General features: G+C 47.6%; 1 protein-coding gene across 1 annotated transcript in view; it reads right to left on the reverse strand.

Moving 5' to 3' along the window:
* CANX (calnexin) overlaps window positions 1-20,383 on the reverse strand; it is a 178,552-nt gene that overhangs the window by 85,133 nt on the left and 73,036 nt on the right. Inside the window, exons 4-8 of the mRNA XM_063928542.1 lie at window positions 16,159-16,217; window positions 14,357-14,498; window positions 13,045-13,126; window positions 12,616-12,808; window positions 5,644-5,833 (exon numbers count right to left, since the gene is read on the reverse strand). Of these exons, the coding sequence (XP_063784612.1) occupies window positions 5,644-5,833; window positions 12,616-12,808; window positions 13,045-13,126; window positions 14,357-14,498; window positions 16,159-16,217 (666 nt within the window). The remainder of the gene's footprint in view (window positions 1-5,643; window positions 5,834-12,615; window positions 12,809-13,044; window positions 13,127-14,356; window positions 14,499-16,158; window positions 16,218-20,383) is intronic.

Consider the following 20,383-nt stretch of genomic DNA (forward strand, 5'->3'; position numbering starts at 1 on the left):
CTATGACCCTCCTCCAAGCCTCAGTTAGGATACTGTGCCCGGACGAGCGTACACAATAAGGAAGGATTTTGAATCCCGGGTTAGACTCATACCAGCCACACCAATCACACCGTACAACTCGTCATATGAAACCCAGTTAACAGTATGAAACAACTGAGCCTCTGAACAGATGGCTCAACAATAACCCGATTTAGTTAACCATAACTATGTACAAGTATTGCAGATAAACCGCACTTGGGATGGGCGCCCAGCATCCACTACGGACTACGAGAAATAGAATTACCGGTGAGTAAATTCTTATTTTCTCTGACGTCCTAGTGGATGCTGGGAACTCCGTAAGGACCATGGGGATTATACCAAAGCTCCCAAACGGGCGGGAGAGTGCGGATGACTCTGCAGCACCGAATGAGAGAACTCCAGGTCCTCCTCAGCCAGGGTATCAAATTTATAGAATTTTGCAAACGTGTTTGCCCCTGACCAAGTAGCAGCTCGGCAAAGTTGTAAAGCCGAGACCCCTCGGGCAGCCGCCCAAGATGAGCCCACCTTCCTTGTGGAATGGGCATTGACAGATTTTGGCTGTGGCAGGCCTGCCACAGAATGTGCAAGTTGAATTGTACTACAAATCCAACGAGCAATAGTCTGCTTAGAAGCAGGAGCACCCAGCTTGTTGGGTGCATATAGGATAAACAGCGAGTCAGATTTTCTGACTCCAGCCGTCCTGGAAACATATTTTCAGGGCCCTGACCACGTCTAACAACTTGGAGTCCTCCAAGTCCCTAGTGGCCGCAGGCACCACAATAGGCTGGTTCAAATGAAACGCTGACACCACCTTAGGGAGAAACTGGGGACGAGTCCTCAATTCTGCCCTATCCATATGGAAAATCAGATAAGGGCTTTTATAAGACAAAGCCGCCAATTCTGATACTCGCCTGGCAGAAGCCAAGGCCAATAACATGACCACCTTCCACGTGAGATATTTCAGATCCACGGTTTTTAGTGGTTCAAACCAATGTGATTTTAAGAAACAACACCACGTTGAGATCCCAAGGTGCCACAGGAGGCACATATGGGGGCTGAATATGCAGCACTCCCTTTACAAATGTCTGAACTTCAGGTACTGAAGCTAGTTCTTTCTGAAAGAAAATCGATAGAGCCGAGATCTGTACCTTAATGGAACCCAGTTTTAGGCCCATATTCACTCCTGCTTGCAGGAAATGCAGAAATCGACCTAGTTGAAATTCCTCAGTTGGGGCCTTTTCGGCCTCACACAATGCAACATATTTCCGCCATATGCGGTGATAATGATTTGCTGTAACCTCTTTCCTGGCTTTAATAAGCGTAGGAATGACTTCCTCCGGAATGCCCTTTTCTTTCAGGATCTGGCGTTCAACCGCCATGCCGTCAAACGCAGCCGCGGTAAGTCTTGGAACAGACAGGGCCCCTGCTGTAGCAGGTCTTGTCTTAGCGGCAGAGGCCACGGGTCCTCTGAGATCATCTCTTGAAGTTCCGGGTACCATGTTCTTCTTGGCCAATCCGGAACCACGAGAATTGTGTTTACTCCTCGCTTTCTTATTATTCTCAATACCTTTGGTATGAGAGGCAGCGGAGGGAACACATAAACTGACTGGTACACCCACGGTGTCACCAGAGCGTCCACAGCTATCGCTTGAGGGTCTCTTGACCTGGCGCAATACCTCTCTAGTTTTTTGTTTAGGCGGGACGCCATCATGTCCACCTGTGGACGATCCCACTGATGTACAATCATTTGGAAGACTTCTGGATGAAGTCCCCGCTCTCCCGGGTGTAGGTCGTGTCTGCTGAGGAAGTCTGCTTCCCAGTTGTAGACTCCCGGAATGAACACTGCTGACAGTGCTAGTACATGATTTTCCGCCCATCGGAGAATTCTTGTGGCTTCTGTCATTGCCATCCTGCTTCTTGTGCCGCCCTGTCGATTCACATGGGCGACTGCCGTGATGTTGTCTGACTGGATCAGCACCGGCTGGTGTAGGAGCAGGGATTTTGCTTGATTTAGGGCATTGTAGATGGCCCTTAGTTCCAGAATATTTATGTGAAGGGAAGTCTCCTGACTTGTCCATAGTCCTTGGAAGTTTCTTCCCTTTGTGACTGCCCCCCAGCCTCGCAGGCTGGCATCCGTGGTCACCAGGACCCAGTCCTGAATGCCGAATCTGCGACCCTCCAGAAGATGAGCACTCTGCAGCCACCACAGAAGAGACACCCTGGTTCTTGCAGACAGGGTTATCAAGCGATGCATCTGAAGATGCGATCCGGACCACTTGTCCAACAGGTCCCACTGAAAGATTCTGGCATGGAACCTGCCGAATGGAATTGCTTCGTAAGAAGCTACCATCTTTCCCAAGACCCGCGTGCAGTGATGCACCGATACCTGTTTTGGTTTCAGGAGGTCTCTGACTAGAGAAGACAACTCCCTGGCTTTCTCCTCCGGGAGAAACACTTTTTTCTGGACTGTGTCCAGAATCATCCCCAGGAACAGTAGACGTGTCGTCGGGACCAGCTGTGACTTTGGGATATTCAGAATCCAGCCGTGCTGGTTCAGCACTTCCTGAGAGAGTGCTACTCCCACCAACAACTGTTCTTTGGACCGTGCCTTTATTAGGAGATCGTCCAAGTACGGGATAATTAAAACTCCCTTTCTTCGAAGGAGTATCATAATTTCCGCCATAACCTTGGTAAAATACCCTTGGTGCCGTGGAGAGTCCAAACGGCAGCGTCTGGAATTGGTAATGGCAATCCTGTACCACAAATCTGAGGTACTCCTGGTGAGGATGGTAAATGGGGACATGCAGGTAAGCATCCTTGATGTCCAGGGAAACCATGTAATCCCCCTCGTCCAGGCTTGCAATAACCGCCCTGAGCGATTCCATCTTGAACTTGAATTTTTTTATGTACATGTTCAAGGATTTCAAATTTAAAATGGGTCTCACCGAACCGTCCGGCTTCGGTACCACAAATAGTGTGGAATAGTAACCCCGGCCTTGTTGAAGTAGGGGTACCTTGATTATCACCTGCTGGGAATACAGCTTGTGAATTGCCGCTAGCACCGCCTCCCTGTCTGAGGGAGCAATCGGCAAGGCAGATTTTAGGAACCGGTGGGGTGGAGCCGCCTCGAATTCCAGCATGTATCCCTGAGATACTACTTGAAGGATCCAGGGATCCACCTGTGAGCGAGCCCACTGATCGCTGAAATTTCTGAGGCGGGCCCCCACCGTACCTGGCTCCACCTGTGTAGCCCCACCGTCATGCGGCGGACTTGGAAGAGGAAGCGGGGGAGGACTTTTGTTCCTGGGAACCTGCTGTCTGTTGCAGCCTTTTTCCCCTACCTCTGCCTCTAGACAGAAAAGACCCTCCTTTTCCACGCTTGCTTTTCTGGGTCCGAAAGGACTGAACCTGATAAAATGGCGCCTACTTAGGCTGTGAGGGAACATGGGGTAAAAATGCTGACTTCCCAGACGTTGCTGTGGAAACTAGGTCGGAGAGACCATCCCCAAATAATTCCTCCCCTTTATAAGGCAAAACTTCCATGTGCCTCTTGGAATCTGCATCTCCCGTCCACTGACGAGTCCATAAGCATCTCCTAGCAGAGATAGGCAATGCACTTACTTTAGATGCCAGCCGGCAAATTTCCCTCTGTGCATCTCTCATATATAAGACTGAATCTTTTATATGGTCAATCGTTAGCAGAATAGTGTCTCTGTCTAGTGTGTCAATATTTTCTGACAGTTTTTCTGACCATGCAGTGGCAGCACTGCACATCCAAGCTGACGCAATAGCTGGTCTAAGTATAATGCCTGAGTGTGTGTATACAGACTTCAGGATTGCCTCCTGCTTTCTATCAGCAGGCTCCTTAAGGGCGGCCGTATCCTGAGAGGGTAGTGCCACCTTTTTTGACAAACGTGTGAGCGCTTTATCCACCCTAGGTGGTGTTTCCCAACGTGACCTATCCTCTGGTGGGAAAGGGAACGCCATTAGTACCTTCTTAGGAATTACAAATTTTTTATCAGGGAAAAGCCACGCTTCTTCAAACACTTCATTTAGTTCATCTGATGGGGGAAAAACTACGGGTAGTTTTTTCTCTCCAAACATAATACCCTTTTTTGTGGTACCTGGATGTAAATCAGAAATGTTTAACACCTCTTTCATTGCCTCAATCATGCAGTGAATGGCCCTGACAGGCATTAGGTTTGACTCATCGTCGTCGACACTTATCAGTATCCGTGTCGACATCCGGGTCTGCAAACTGAGGTAGCGGGCGTTTTAGAGCCCCTGACGACCCCTGAGGCACCTGGACAGGCACGAGCTGAGATCCCGGCTGTCCCACATTTGGCATGTCGTCAAATTTCTTATGTAAAGAATCTATACGTGCACTCATTTCTTTCCATAAGTTCATCCACTCAGGTGTCTGCCCCGCAGGGGGTGACGTCCCTTCAAAATGCAACTGCTCCGCCTCCACCTCATTATCCTCATCAAACATGTCGACACAGCCGTACCGACACACCCCACACACACAGGGAATGCTCAACAGAGGACAGGACCCACAAAAAGCCCTTTGGGGGGACAGAGTGAGAGTATGCCAGCACACACCAGAGCGCTATATATATATATATATATATATATATATACATACATACAGGGACTAACTGAGTTATGTCCCTAATAGCTGCTTTTCATATAATATATGTATATATACTGCCAAATTTAACGCCCCCCCTCTCTTTTCCCTCTTACTGTTACTGTATATTGCAGGGAAGAGCCAGGGAGCTTCCTTCCAGCCGAGCTGTGAGGGAAAAATGGCGCCAGTGTGCTGAGGAGATAGGCTCCGCCCCTTTTTCGCGGCCTATTCTCCCGCTTTTTATGGAATTCTGGCAGGGGTATTTACCTCATATATAGCCTCTGGGGCTATATATTGAGGTATTTTAGCCAGCCAAGGTGTTATTATTGCTGCCTCAGGGCGCCCCCCCCCCCCCAGCGCCCTGCACCCTCAGTGACCGGAGTGTGAAGTGTGAGAGGAGCACACCAACCTTGGTGAAGACAGAGTCTTCATGCCGCCGATTTTCCGGACCATCTTCTTGCTTCTGGCTCTGTAAGGGGGACGGCGGCGCGGCTCCGGGACCGAACACCAAGGACTGGGCCTGCGGTCGATCCCTCTGGAGCTAATGGTGTCCAGTAGCCTAAGAAGCCCAATCCGGCTGCAAGCAGGCGAGTTCGCTTCTTCTCCCCTTAGTCCCTCGCTGCAGTGAGCCTGTTGCCAGCAGGTCTCACTGAAAATAAAAAACCTAAGTCTATTCTTTCTAAGAGCTCAGGAGAGCCCCTAGTGTGCATCCAACCTCGGCCGGGCACGAATTCTAACAGAGGCTTGGAGGAGGGTCATAGTGGGAGGAGCCAGTACACACCAGGTAGTCTGAAATCTTTCTAGAGTGCCCAGCCTCCTTCGGAGCCCGCTATTCCCCATGGTCCTTACGGAGTTCCCAGCATCCACTAGGACGTCAGAAAAAATAACAGTGGTATGATTAGATCTTTGTAAGAATAACAGAACTTCCACTTCAATACCTATAAACACAAATAAAACTTATCTTGGCACCTTACTGCATGCATGAAGTCACTTACCAGTCGTCTGGTTTCACAGCATCAGGATCTGCAATTTTGGGTCTCTCATCCCAATCTTCAGGCTTCCTGTCATCAGGGTCCTCAATCTCTTTGGGTGGGTTGACAGGGGGGTTTACATTTTCAAGCAGGTTGCCAGTGTTCACCACAGTTTGGTCAACCAAAATTTCAAAGGTATTGTCAGGATTCAAGACTGCATTGCAAAAGAGGATGACACTTTTGGGTCAAATTACAATAAACAATGCCTACAGACTTCTGTAACCACCACCTAAAACAGTGCAAGACCAAGCAAAATAACCTCTAGCTAACCGTATACCACTTCACACTTTTCACATATTGCAGACTGTCTTCACACGTTGCATGTATGTGGTTGAATACATGTATTCGCCATTTCTAACTGTTTAAGCAACTAATTAACCTGCAGATCTAATGAGTTCATAAGCAGTTACATTTATCCCCTTCGCTGCTAAGGGTGAGAGGAACTTTCCAAAGCACTGGACTGCAGGGGTTTAAATGGAGGTAAGGTCCCTCTTACAGTTAAGGTCACTTGGACACTGGAAATGGGTGGGGCTTGATGTCATCACAACAGGAATGTGATAACACATCCTGTTTAGGGGAAACAATTTGATGAGCCAGGAAAAAAGGGAAGAGAAGTGATCTATGCCGCCCCCCATACTGAAACCCATATACTGAGGCCGTATCCTCATTTGAAAGTAGTGAGTCCCCTCTTTTAAATGAGGCAAACGCCAAGACGTTATTCTCTGGTTATATATATGATCAATAGGGCAGTCAAGAGCCTACATGGGCCCAGGTACTGGCAAAATCATCAAGCGACATGGCCATGCCCTGTCCCACCCCAAAACATTATATATATATTTTACACATATACACACACATATTATATATATATATATATATATATATATATATATATATATATATATATATATATATATATATATACATACACATACATACACATACACACACTAGAAAAATAAGATTTCAAACCTACCGGTAAATCTTTTTCTCCTAGTCCGTAGAGGATGCTGGGGACTCCGTAAGGACCATGGGGAATAGACGGGCTCCGCAGGAGACATGGGCACTAAAAAGAACTTTAGATATTGGTGTGCACTGGCTCCTCCCTCTATGCCCCTCCTCCAGACCTCAGTTAGAGAAACTGTGCCCAGAGGAGACGGACAGTATGAGGAAAGGATTTTGTTAATCCAAGGGCAAGATTCACACCAGCCCACACCATCCGCACTATATAACCTGGAATATACGTAACCAGTCAACAGTATGAAACAGAACAGCATCAGTCAAAGACTGAACAAAACGGTAACATAACCCTTATGCAAGCAATAACTATATACAAGTCTTGCAGAATGTTGTCCGCACTGGGACGGGCGCCCAGCATCCTCTACGGACTAGGAGAAAAAGATTTACCGGTAGGTTTAAAATCTTATTTTCTCTTACGTCCTAGAGGATGCTGGGGACTCCGTAAGGACCATGGGGATTATGCCAAAGCTCCAGACCGGGTGGGAGAGTGCGGACAACTGCAGCACCGACTGAGCAAACGCAAGGTCCTCATCAGCCAGGGTATCAAACTTAGAGAACTTTGCAAAAAAGTGTTTGAACCTGACCAGGTAGCTGCTCGGCAAAGCTGTAAAGCCGAGACGCCTCGGGCAGCCGCCCAAGAAGAGGCCACCTTCCTACTGGAATGGGTCTTTACCGAAATTGTTAATGGCAATCCTGCCGTAGAATGAGCCTGCTGAATCGTGTTACAGATCCAGCGAGCAATAGTCTGCTTCGAAGCAGGAGCGCCAACTTTGTTGGCTGCATACAGGACAAACAGTGCCTCTGTTTTCCTAACTCGAGCCGTCCTGGCTACATAGATTTTTAAGGCCCTGACTACATCCAGGGACTTGGACTCCTCCAAGTCACTCGTAGCCACAGGCACCACAATAGGTTGGTTCATATGAAATGAAGAAACCACCTTAGGCAAAAATTGAGGACGAGTCCTCAACTCCGCTCTAACCACATGGAAGGTCAAATAGGGGCTCTTGTGAGACAAGGCCGCCAATTCGGACACCCGCCTTGCAGATGCCAAGGCCAACAACATAACCACTTTCCAAGTGAGATACTTTAATTCCACGGTTTGAAGAGGCTCAAACCAGTGAGACTTAAGGAACTGTAACACCACGTTAAGGTCCCATGGTGCTACTGGGGGCACAAAAGGAGGCTGGATATGCAGCACTCCCTTCACAAAAGTCTGGACTTCTGGGAGAGAAGCCAATTCCTTCTGAAAGAAAAATTAACAGGGCCGAAATCTGTACCTTAATGGAACCCAATTTTAGGCCCAAATTTACTCCAGTCTGTAGGAAGTGGAGAAAACGGCCCAGATGGAATTCTTCCGAAGGAGCATTCTTGGTCTCACACCAAGACACATACTTCCTCCAGATACGGTGATAATGTTTCGCTGTCACCTCCTTCCTAGCCCTTAGAGTAGGAATGACCTCATCCGGAATGCCCTTTTCCGCTAGGATCCGGCGTTCAACCGCCATGCCGTCAAACGCAGCCACGGTAAGTCTTGGAACAGGCAGGGCCCCTGTTGCAACAGGTCCTCTCTGAGAGGTAGAGGCCACGGATCTTCTGTGAGCATTTCCTGCAGATCCGGATACCAGGCCCTTCGAGGCCAATCTGGAACAATGAGAAATGCCTGTACTCCTTTTCGTCTTATGATTCTCAATATTTTGGAGATGAGAGGAAGAGGAGGGAACACATAGACCGACTGAAACACCCACGGAGTCACCAGGGCGTCCACTGCTACCGCCCGAGGGTCCCTTGACCTGGCACAATACCTCGGGAGCTTTTTGTTGAGGCGTGACGCCATCATGTCTATTTGAGGCAGTACCCACTGACTTGCTATTTCTGCAAAGACTTCTTGATGAAGTCCCCACTCTCCTGGATGGAGATCGTGTCTGCTGAGGAAGTCTGCTTCCCAGTTGTCCACTCCCAGAATGAAAACTGCTGTCAGAGCGCTTACATGATTTTCCGCCCAGCGAAGAATTCTGGTGGCTTCCGCCATTGCCACTCTGCTCCTTGTTCTGCATTGGCGGTTTACATGATCCACTGCCGTGACGTTGTCTGACTGAATCAGAACCGGTAGGCCGCGAAGAAAATTCTCCGCTTGACGTAGGCCGTTGTATATGGCCCTCAATTCCAGTACGCTGATGTGTAGACAAGCCTCCTGGCTTGACCACAGACCCTGGAAGTTTCTTCCCTGTGTGACTGCTCCCCATCCTCGGAGGCTCGCGTCCGTGGTCACCAGAACACAGTCCTGAATGCCAAACCTGCGACCGTCTAGAAGGTGAGCACTCTGTAGCCACCACAAGAGAGATACCCTGGCCCTGGGGGACAGGCTGATCATCTGATAAATATGTAGATGTGACCCGGACCACTTGTCCAGAAGGTCCCACTGAAAGGCCCTTGCATGGAACCAGCCGAATGGAATGGCCTCGTAAGACGCCACCATCTTTCCCAGAACTCGAGTGCATGGATGGTCCGACACCCTTTTCGGCTTTAACAGGTCCCTGACCACGTTCTGGAGTTCCTGGGCCTTTTCCATCGGGAGAAAAACCCTTTTTTTGTTCCGTGTCCAGAATCATGCCTAAAAAAGGCAAACGGGTCGTTGGAACCAACTGTGACTTTGGCAGATTGAGAATCCAGCCGTGCTACTGCAACACCCTCAGGGAGAGTGATACGCTGTTCAGCAACTGTTCTCTCGATCTTGCTTTTATTAGGAGATCGTCCAAGTACGGGATAATTGTGACTCCCTGCTTGCGCAGGAGCACCATCATTTCCGCCATTACCTTGGTGAAAATCCTCGGGGCCGTGGAAAGCCCAAACGGCAACATCTGAAATTGGTAATGACAATCCTGTACAGCAAATCTCAGAAACGCCTGATGAGGAGGATATATGAGGACATGAAGGTATGCATCCTTTATGTCCAGGGACACCATATAATCCCCCCCCCCCCCTCCAGGCTGGCGATGACCGCTCTGAGCGATTCCATCTTGAATTTGAACCTTTTCAAGTATAGGTTTAAGGATTTTAAATTCAGAATAGGTCTGACCGAACCGTCCGGTTCCGGGACCACAAACAGGGTTGAGTAGTACCCCTTCCCCTGTTGAAGCAGGGGAACTTTGACCACCACTTGTTGAATACACAATTTTTGAATTGCATTTAAAACTACTTCCCTCTCCGGGGAAGAAGCTGGTGGGGCAGATTTGAGAAACCGGCGAGGAGGCACCTCTACGAATTCCAGCTTGTAACCCTGGGAAACAATGTCTATTGCCCAGGGATCCACCTGTGATTGAATCCAGACGTGGCTGAAAAGTCGAAGACGTGCCCCCACTGGGGCGGACTCCCTCAGCGGAGCCCCAGCGTCATGCTGTGGATTTTGTAGAAGCCGGGGAGGACTTCTGCTCTTGGGAACTAGCTGTAGTTGGCAGCTTTTTCCCTCTGCCCTTACCTCTGGCAAGAAAGGAAGATCCCCGTACTCTCTTGGATTTATGCGACCGAAAAGACCGCATCTGATAATGAGGCGTTTTCTTAGGCTGTGAGGAAACATAAGGCAAAAAAGTTGATTTACCTGCAGTAGCTGTGGAAACCAGGTCCGTGAGACCTTCCCCAAATAAGTCCTCACCCTTGTAAGGCAAAACCTCCATATGCCTCTTCGAGTCGGCATCACCCGTCCATTGTCGGGTCCATAGGGCTCGCCTAGCAGAAATTGCCATTGCGTTGGCTCTGGAACCCAGTAGGTCAACGTCTCTCTGAGCATCTCTCATATATATGACAGCATCCTTAATATGACCCAGGGTCAATAAAATAGTTTCCTTATCCAGCGTATCAATATCAGCAGATAAGTTATCTGTCCAAGCTGCAACAGCGCTACAAACCCAAGCCGACGCTATCGCCAGTCTGAGTAACGTACCAGTATGTGTGTAAATTGACTTCAAGGTAGTTTCCTGCCTGCGATCAGCAGGATCCTTGAGTATTGCGGTATCTTGAGACGGCAGCGCTACCTTCTTGGATAAGCGTGTCAATGCTTTGTCCACCCTTGGGGAGGATTCCCACCGTATCCTGTCCTTAGCCGGGAAAGGATACGCCATAAGAATCCTCTTGGGAATCTGCAGTTTTTTGTCTGGAGTTTCCCAAGCCCTTTCAAACAACTCGTTTAGCTCATGTGAAGGGGGAAAAGTAACCTCAGGCTTCTTTTCTTTAAACATGTGTACCCTCGTGTCAGGTACAGAGGGGTCATCTGTTATATGCAACACGTCTTTTATTCCAATAATCATATAATGAATACTTTTTGACAACCTTGGCTGCAACTTCGCATCATCGTAGTCGACACTGGAGACAGAATCCGTGTCGGTATCAGTGTCTACTACTTGGGACAGTGGGCGCTTTTGAGATCCAGACGGTCCCTGCGACATAGTAAAAGTCAGGGCTTGACTCCCTGTACATTCCCTGGACTCCGCTTGGTCCAGCCTTTTGTGTAATAAATTCACATTTGCATTTAAAACATTCCACATATCCAACCAGTCAGGTGTCGGCGTTGCCGACGGAGACACCACACTCATTTGCTCCACCTCCTCCCTAGAAGAGCCTTCCACTTCAGACATGCCGACACACGCGTACCGACACCTCACACACTCAGGGAAATCTCTAATCTGGAGACAGTTCCCCCCAACAAGGCCCTTTGGAGAGACAGAGAGAGAGTATGCCAGCACACACCCAGCGCCAATGACCCTGGGAAAAAAATTCCAGATATATAGAGCGCTTTTTATGATATATCAACTGCGCCAAATTATGTGCCCCCCCTTCTTTAAAACCCTCTGTCAGCAGTGGAGAGTCCGGGGAGCCAGCTTCTCAGCGGTGTGCTGGAGAAAATGGCGCTGGTTAGTGCTGAGGGATCAAGCTCCGCCCCCTCGGCGGCGGGCTTCGGGCCCACTCGATTTCTTTAAAAACTGGCGGGGGTTTTCTATATACAGCCCTCAGAGCCTATATATATTGTCTGGCCAGTCCTAGATGTTTAAAATTGCTGCCCAGGGCGCCCCCCCTGCGCCCATCAGTGCCTGCCTTGTATATTGTGTGTGTGAGTTACCTCAGCGAAGATCTGAAGTCTTCTGCCGCCTCTGAAGTCTTCTATCTTCTTATACTCACCCGGCTTCTATCTTCCGGCTCTGTGAGGAGGACGGCGGCGCGGCTCCGGGACGAACGGCGAGGGGAGACCTGCGTTCTGACTCCCTCTGGAGCTAATGGTGTCCAGTGGCCTAAGAAGCAGAGCCTAGCATTTAAGTAGGTCTGCTTCTCTCTCTCCTCAGTCCCTCGATGCAGGGAGCCTGTTGCCAGCAGGGCTCCCTGAAAATAAAAAAACCTAACAAAATTCTTACTTTCAGAGAAACTCAGGAGAGCTCGCCTGTAATGCACCCTGTCTCCTCTGGGCACAGTATCAAACCGAGGTCTGCAGGAGGGGCATAGAGGGAGGAGCCAGTGCACACCCATTCTAAAGTTTCTTTATAGTGCCCATGTCTCATGCGGAGCCCGTCTATACCCCATGGTCCTTACGTAAGAGAAAATACTACACGCTAAACAAGGGAATGCCAAACATTGCAAAGGATGACAATGTTCTCCCTCATCCTCTGCACATAATAGGGCTGGAATGCAATCATTCTGTCAATTCACAGCAAGGGGGATGCTGGCTATGGTCAGTAATGGTTAATAGGGTTCAGCTTCTAAATATACTGTATGGAGTGGATCTCATTGCACGGTTCATGACTCCCAGCATCTCACTGCTTATACCTTCAATGCTGCTAGCACCCTTCCCTCTGGTGATACAGGTGCAAACTACCAGCCATTGCGGAGTATGTTGCTATACCACATAGAACCCTCCATGGTGAAAGCACTGACCTAGAGTGTACAGGTGGGTTTTCTTGTCTGTGAAGTACGATTTCAGGTCAGCATCTGGCTTCTTTGCGTGTTTCTCCTCATACTCTCCAGTTTTGGGGTTTTTGTGACGGAAGATAAAGTGCAGTTTGTAATCTTCGCCACACTTATCAGGGCCAAACATGATTGTGTATTGCGTCTTATCATGGAACTGATCCTGGAAGGAACGATAAAAATTAAACTGTTTAACAGACCAGATGAAACTACTTACTGGCAATAGCCTGTAGCAGGAGTCTGGTAGCACATGCTTTCATACAGGAACCATAAATCCTTTACCAAAATATCAATATGTAAACAAGCCAACACTTACAGCATTGTATCTTTAGACCCACATAATTTATTGGCGATACTATATTATGGGCTTTCATATTACTATATGCCAAATCTACTTACCAAGTTCTGATCAGATGTCTTGGACAGCAGCTTCACATAAGCACCCCCACACTCAATCCCACTCTGAAAATTCACCTCATACCTGACAGGAGAATACAAGGATTCAAATGTGTGACCCAACCAAGCAGTAAATACAGAGATAAATGTATGAAGCAGTGAAAAAAAAAAAAAAAAAAAAAAAAAAAAAAGTGGAGATGTCAGCTGGTCTGTATGGTCTTGTAGTATGCGGATTATAAATGTAACTTTGATGCTGATTGGTTGCCATGGGCAACTTCTCCACTCTTATCACTGCTTCATACATTTATTTAACAGTATTGTCTAACAGACAAGCAGGGCGCATGTTCAACCCTGCCCAATGTTTAATTTTGATTAGTAGGTTTTAGACCTGATCATTAGAATTAATTTTCTCAGCAATAAGACATTATCTACCACAATGATGCAAGAAGAATCGCACCCAATGATAGGGGCTCAGATAGGAACCTGTCCCTGTGATATATAAAGTAAACTGATCGCGGATACGATCCCTTTACTTTGTGCTGTGGGACCCCTGGTGGCCAAATGTGCGCGGGCAGTCATTAGACCACGCATGAGTGAGAGATCATTACCGGAGAGGGATGCTACAGAACTCTCTCCCAAGAATTCTGCAGTCCGAAGCCTACAGGCTACAATAGCCAACAACATATAAAGATGGTGTTCACTACCAGGGCCAAATGCCAACTTGGTACATTTCATAATATACAGTTACGTATGGGGGCTGCTATTGTGATTGGAAATGGGGGCAACTGCGGCAGGTATCTTCTGAGGAACTCCCATAATACATCCAGGGGATGGTTATTACAATTTGCAGTTTTTTTTGTTTAATAAAATATGCCCTCAAGTTAGTTAAGCCATCACACCAATGGTGGATTGTTCCCATGTATCTCAGTAGTAGCAGCCACACTGCTTGCCGCAGAACTCGCATATACATTTTGAATAACCTATTCTAATAGAACAAAAATATTCCATTATGTCCATTTTAAACTACGTAAATAGTTGCCCTAGCTGCACACATGGAGAGCATTATATTAATACTTCATCTTCTCCATAATTATCAAAGCAGACTTCAACGCTGACAATAATAAAATATAACTGAAGACGTAGCTCGATAGATAAAATGTGGAGGTCTAGAAAATGCGCAAGTCACCCAGGAACCACAGAGCTCAATAAACCTCCATATAGTCCTTCATACGGGGTTGGGTACTGCCGGTCAGATAACTACATTCCCTTCATATGCACATTGCCTCACGAGGCACAGCAACAACTCTCTACTTACTGCACAATTAAAGGTTTCTTATCAAAGACGAATGGCCTCTTAAGCTTGCAGCCAATGGCGTGGTGCTTGGCGCGTGACATCAGCACAAGACCTTGGTCCCCGGGGAGTTTGCTCTCTTTCATCTCGGTCACTTCCCATTTGCCTAGAGAAAATAAACACCACAGAGGCAAGAATGATTTTGGTCTCTTGCACTGTCCACAGAAGTAACGCAATACCTCTAGGACCTTGTCAGGCTTTCCACCTGAAGAGGACTGTTTGTTTTACACAATACAAAGGGAGGTTTAACTGTATATTCCAGAATATCCAGACAGCACAAATAAGGCACATTCACAACAGAGCACCATCTGTTTACTATTCTACTACCCACGTACACGTAATTGAATAAAAGACAGTAGTTTAACAATCACTGTATCGTTGTACAAACTTAATTTAATGACACTTAATGGTATCCTGAGAGCTGACCAAGGACTAGAATGCAGTTACAAATAAGATACATATAATTATATTCTTATGGAAAAGGCAGGCCATACGCACATACCACATTGTCACATGCTTCATGTCATTGGGGGATCAATAGATCATTTTGATTTCACACAAAAGGGCCGTAATGGTGATTACTACGCTAAGTGATGCTGGTTACGTGTTGGTTCACAAAATGCACCAATTCAATCACCAGTTCTAATACGCAGTGTATAGAGATATGCATTTTATCATGATCAACGATCCCATCACCTTAGCTGAATAAATAAGTAGCCCTGTGATCTGTTTAGATCATAATACACCAAAGCGCACAGGACAGAACATGTGAATGAGTCCTTAATCAGAAGCTTCAAAAGAAAAGAAACAAAGGGGGAGATTCAAATGTTTGAAAAGTCAGTTGGGAGTCTGTTTTTTTCCTATCTAATAGACAGGAAAAAACAGACACCCCACCGACTTTTCAAACATTTGAATCTCCCCCAAACTGTTATTCATGGCCATCGCACGTTAATGATTTTACTTTGGAACACAGAACCGGCACCAAGTTAAGGTATTACAGAGAATGCCATTCATCTGTTTATTGTTTCTTGGCTGAAACCCATCATAGAACGTGCACCAGCTTACTGGAGATATTCTGAGGCTGCCAACGTTAACCCTTCACTTGCCTAGTTTTTGAAGCAGTGTGTGTTAAACCCATATGCTGTAGACAAGGGCCCTCATTCAGAGTTGTTCGCTCGCTAGCTGCTTTTAGCAGCCGTGCAAATGCTAAGCCACCGCCCTCTGGGAGTGTATCTTAGCAGAAGTGCGAACGAAAGGATCGCAGCGCTGCTACAAAAAAAAAACAAATGTGCAGTTTCTGAGTAGCTCCAGACCTACTCCTAGCTTGCGATCACTTCAGACTATTTAGTTCCTGTTTTGACGTCGCGAACACGCCCCGCGTTCGGCCAGCCATGCCTACGTTTCCCCAGCCACTCCTGCGTTTTTACCTGAAACGCCTGCGTTTTTACACACTCCCCGAAAACGGTCAGTTACCACCCAGAAACACCCACTTCCTGTCACTCACTCTGCGGCCAGCAGTGCGACTGAAAAGAGTCGCTAGAGCTTGTGTAAAACTGCATCGGCTTTTGTCAAAGTACGTCGCGCGTGTGCATTGAGCCACATACGCATGGGCAGAAGTGCCGATTTTTAGCCTGATCGCTGCGCTGCGAACGGCAGCTAGCGATCAACTCGGAATGAGGGCCAAGATGTGATCAGTACATAGAAAGTTAGGTCACCGACTTTAGCAGAAAAAGGAGGATAATTTGAGCCCGTAGATCAATTCCTACCATCGTATTTGGCAATCTCCTCATCAGTGTCATCTTTCTTAGCCTTGGAGAGAACCCACCTACAAAACATCATGTGCTGTTATTGGAACAGTGCATAGATCCAACAATTTATTACAAATTTATAACCAGGATTGTACAAAATGGGTTCAATGAATAACCTAGTCATGCAGAAGTACATATAGAAAGGTCATGTTGTGGCTCTATACCACAGATACATAGGGAGTGGAAGGGAAACCACCATCTGCCAGTCTGTCTAACAGGGATCCATTCTGTTATTGTCTGGCCTTAGCACCAATGGAAGTACTGTAATGCTGTGATATTGTCAAAGGAAATCTTAGTGATGTTATAATTGATCCTTTTCCTAGTCGCTAGCCATGCTATCCCACACAAGGCACGGATATTAGATCTACACTGATTTAGACATATACATCATAACATTCACTACATTACAGACCAGGCATACCTGATTACAATGTGTTATCTGCTGTTGCGTTCACGCACATGGCGAGCAGAGGGACGCACACTGTATTGGTTATCTGTCCTAATAGAGTTCAATCTACAAGCAGGGTGCTAAATCAATGAGGGGGGCTACTGTAGCCAAACAGCAGGCGGAAAATAAGAATTTACTTACCGATAATTCTATTTCTCGTAGTCCGTAGTGGATGCTGGGGACTCCGTCAGGACCATGGGGTTTAGCGGCTCCGCAGGAGACAGGGCACAATAATAAAAGCTTTAGGATCAGGTGGTGTGCACTGGCTCCTCCCCCTATGACCCTCCTCCAAGCCTCAGTTAGGATACTGTGCCCGGACGAGCGTGCATAATAAGGAAGGATATTGAATCCCGGGTAAGACTCATACCAGCCACACCAATCACACCGTACAACCTGTGATCTGAACCCAGTTAACAGTATGATAACAACGAAGGAGCCTCTGAAAAGATGGCTCACAACAAGAATAACCCGATTTTTGTAACAATAACTATGTACAAGTATTGCAGACAATCCGCACTTGGGATGGGCGCCCAGCATCCACTACGGACTACGAGAAATAGAATTATCGGTAAGTAAATTCTTATTTTCTCTAACGTCCTAAGTGGATGCTGGGGACTCCGTCAGGACCATGGGGATTATACCAAAGCTCCCAAACGGGCGGGAGAGTGCGGATGACTCTGCAGCACCGAATGAGAGAACTCCAGGTCCTCCTCAGTCAGGGTGTGCCCCTGACCAAGTAGTAGCTCGGCAAAGTTGTAAAGCCGAGACCCCTCGGGCAGCCGCCCAAGATGAGCCCACTTCCTTGTGGAATGGGCTTTTACTGATTTTGGCTGTGGCAAGCCTGCCACAGAATGTGCAAGTTGAATTGTACTACAAATCCAGCGAGCAATCGTCTGCTTAGAAGCAGGAACACCCATCTTGTTGGGTGCATACAGGCTAAACAGCGAGTCAGATTTTCTGACTCCAGTCGTCCTGGAAACATATTTTCAGGGCCCTGACAACGTCAAGTAACTTGGAGTCCTCCAAGTCCCTAGTAGCCGCAGGTACCACTATAGGTTGGTTCATGTGAAAAACAGAAAACACCTTAAGGAGAAATTGAGGACGAGTCCTCAATTCTGCCCTGTCAGAATGAAAAATTAAGTAAGGGCTTTTATATGATAAAGCCGCCCATTCTGACACACGCCTGGCTGAAGCCAGGGCTAATAGAATCTTCACCTTCCATGTGAAATATTTTAATTCCACAGTGGTGAGTGGATCAAACCAATGTGACTTTAGGAAACTCAAAACAACATTGAGATCCCAAGGTGCCACTGGGGGCACAAAAGGAGGCTGTATATGCAGTACCCCTTAGTTCTTTCTGGAAGAAATTCGACAGGGTCGAAATTTGAACCTTAATGGACCCTAATTTTAGGCCCATAGACAGTCCTGTTTTCAGGAAATGTAGGAAACGACCCAGTTGGAATTCCTCTGTAGGGACCTTCTTGGCCTCACACCACGCAACATATTTTCGCCAAATGCGGTGAAAATGTTTTGCGGTTACATCCTTCCTGGCTTCGACCAGGGTAGGGATGACTTCATCTGGAATGCCCTTTCAGGATCCGGCGTTCAACTGCCATGCCGTCAAACGCAGCCGCGGTAAGTCTTGGAAAAGACAAGGCCCCTGCTGGAGCAGGTCCTCTCTTAAAGGTAGAGGCCACGGTTCTTCCGTGAGCATCTCTTGAAGTTCCGGGTACCAAGTCCTTCTTGACCCATCCGGAACCACGAGTATCGTTCTTACTCATCTCCTTCTTATGATTCTCAGTACTTTTGGTATGAGATGCATAGGAGGGAACACATACCCTGACTGGTACACCCACAGTGTTACCAGAGCGTCCACCGCTATTGCCTGAGGGTCCCTTGACCTGGCGCAATATCTGTCTAGTTTTTTGTTCAGGCGGGACGCCATCATGTCCACCTTTGGTTTTTCCCAACGGTTTACAATCATGTGAAAGACTTCCCGCTGAAGTCCCCACTCTCCCGGGTGGAGGTTATGCCTGCTGAGGAAGTCTGCTTCCCAGTTTTCCACTCCCGGAATTAACACTGCTGAGAGTGTTATCACATGATTTTTCGCCCAGCGAAGAATCCTTGCAGTTTCTGCCATTTCCCTCCTGCTTCATGTGCCGCCCTGTCTGTTTACGTGGGCGACTGCCGTGATGTTGTCCCACTGGATCAATACCGGCTGACCTTGAAGCAGAGGTCTTGCTAAGCTTAGAGCCTTGTAAATTGCCCTTAGCTCCAGTATATTTATGTGGAGAGAAGTCTCCAGACTTGATCACACTCCCTGGAAATTTTTTCCTTGTGTGACTGCTCCCCAGCCACTCAGGCTGGCATCCGTGGTCACCAGGACCCAGTCCTGAATGTCGAATCTGCGGCCCTTTCATAGATGAGCACTCTGCAGCCACCGCAGAAGAAAACACCCTTGTCCTTGGAGACAGGGTTATCCGCTGATGCATCTGAAGATGCGATCCGGACCATTTTCCCAGCAGATTCCACTGAAAGGTTCTTGCGTGAAATCTACCGAATGGGATCGCTTTGTAAGAAACCACCATTTTTCACAGGACCCTTGTGCAATGATGCACTGATACTTTTCCTGGTTTTAGGAGGTTCCTGACTAGCTCGGATAACTCCCTGGCCTTCTTCTCCGGGAGAAAACATCCTTTTCTGGACTGTGTCCAGAATCATTCCTAGGAACATTAGACGTGTCGTCGGAAAAAGCTGCGATTTTGGAATATTTAGAATCCACTCGTGCTGTCGTAGAACTACTTGAGATAGTGCTACTCCGACCGCCAACTGTTCTCTGGACCTTGCCCTTATCAGGAAAGCGTCCATATTTCTTTTAGGAAGAATCATCATTTCGGCCATTACCATGGTAAAGACCCGGGGTGCCGTGGACAATCCAAACGGCAGCGTCTGAACTGATAGTGACAGTTCTGTACCACGAACCTGAGATACCCTTGGTGAGAAGGGCAAAATTTGGACATGTAGGTAAGCGTCCCTGATATCCAGTGACACCATATCGTCCTGGTTCGCTATCACTGCTCTGAGTGACTCCATCTTGATTTGAACCCTTGTATGTAATTGTTCAAATCTTTTAGATCTCACCGAGCCGTTTGGCTTCAGTACCACAATATAGTGTGGAATAATACCCCTTCCCTTGTTGTAGGAGGGGTACTTTGATTATCACCTGCTGGGAATACAGCCTGTGAATTTTTTCCCAATACTGCCTCCCTGTCGGAGGGAGACGTTGGTAAAGCAGACTTCAGGAACTTGTGAGGGGAAGACGTCTCGAATTTCCAATGTACACCTGGGATACTACGTGTAGGATCCAGGAGTCCACTTGCGAGTGAGCCCACTGCGTGCTGAAACTCTTGAGATGACCCCCCACCGCACCTGAGTCCGCTTGTATGGCCCCAGCGTCATGCTGCGGACTTGGCAGAAGCTGTGGAGGACTTCTGTTCCTGGGAATGGGCTGCCTGCTGCAGTCTTCTTCCCTTTCCTCTAACCCTGAGCAGATATGACTGGCCTTTTGCCCGCCTGCCTTTATGGGTACGAAAGGACTGAGACTGAAAAGACTGTCCTTTTCTGCTGAGATGTGACTTGGGGTAACAAAAGTGGATTTTCCAGCTGTTGCCATGGCCACCAGGTCCGATGGACCGCCCCTTTATACGGCAATACTTCCATGTGCCGTCTGGAATC

Source organism: Pseudophryne corroboree, chromosome 6, assembly GCF_028390025.1.
Source record: "Pseudophryne corroboree isolate aPseCor3 chromosome 6, aPseCor3.hap2, whole genome shotgun sequence".
In the NCBI taxonomy this organism is placed as follows: domain Eukaryota; kingdom Metazoa; phylum Chordata; class Amphibia; order Anura; family Myobatrachidae; genus Pseudophryne; species Pseudophryne corroboree.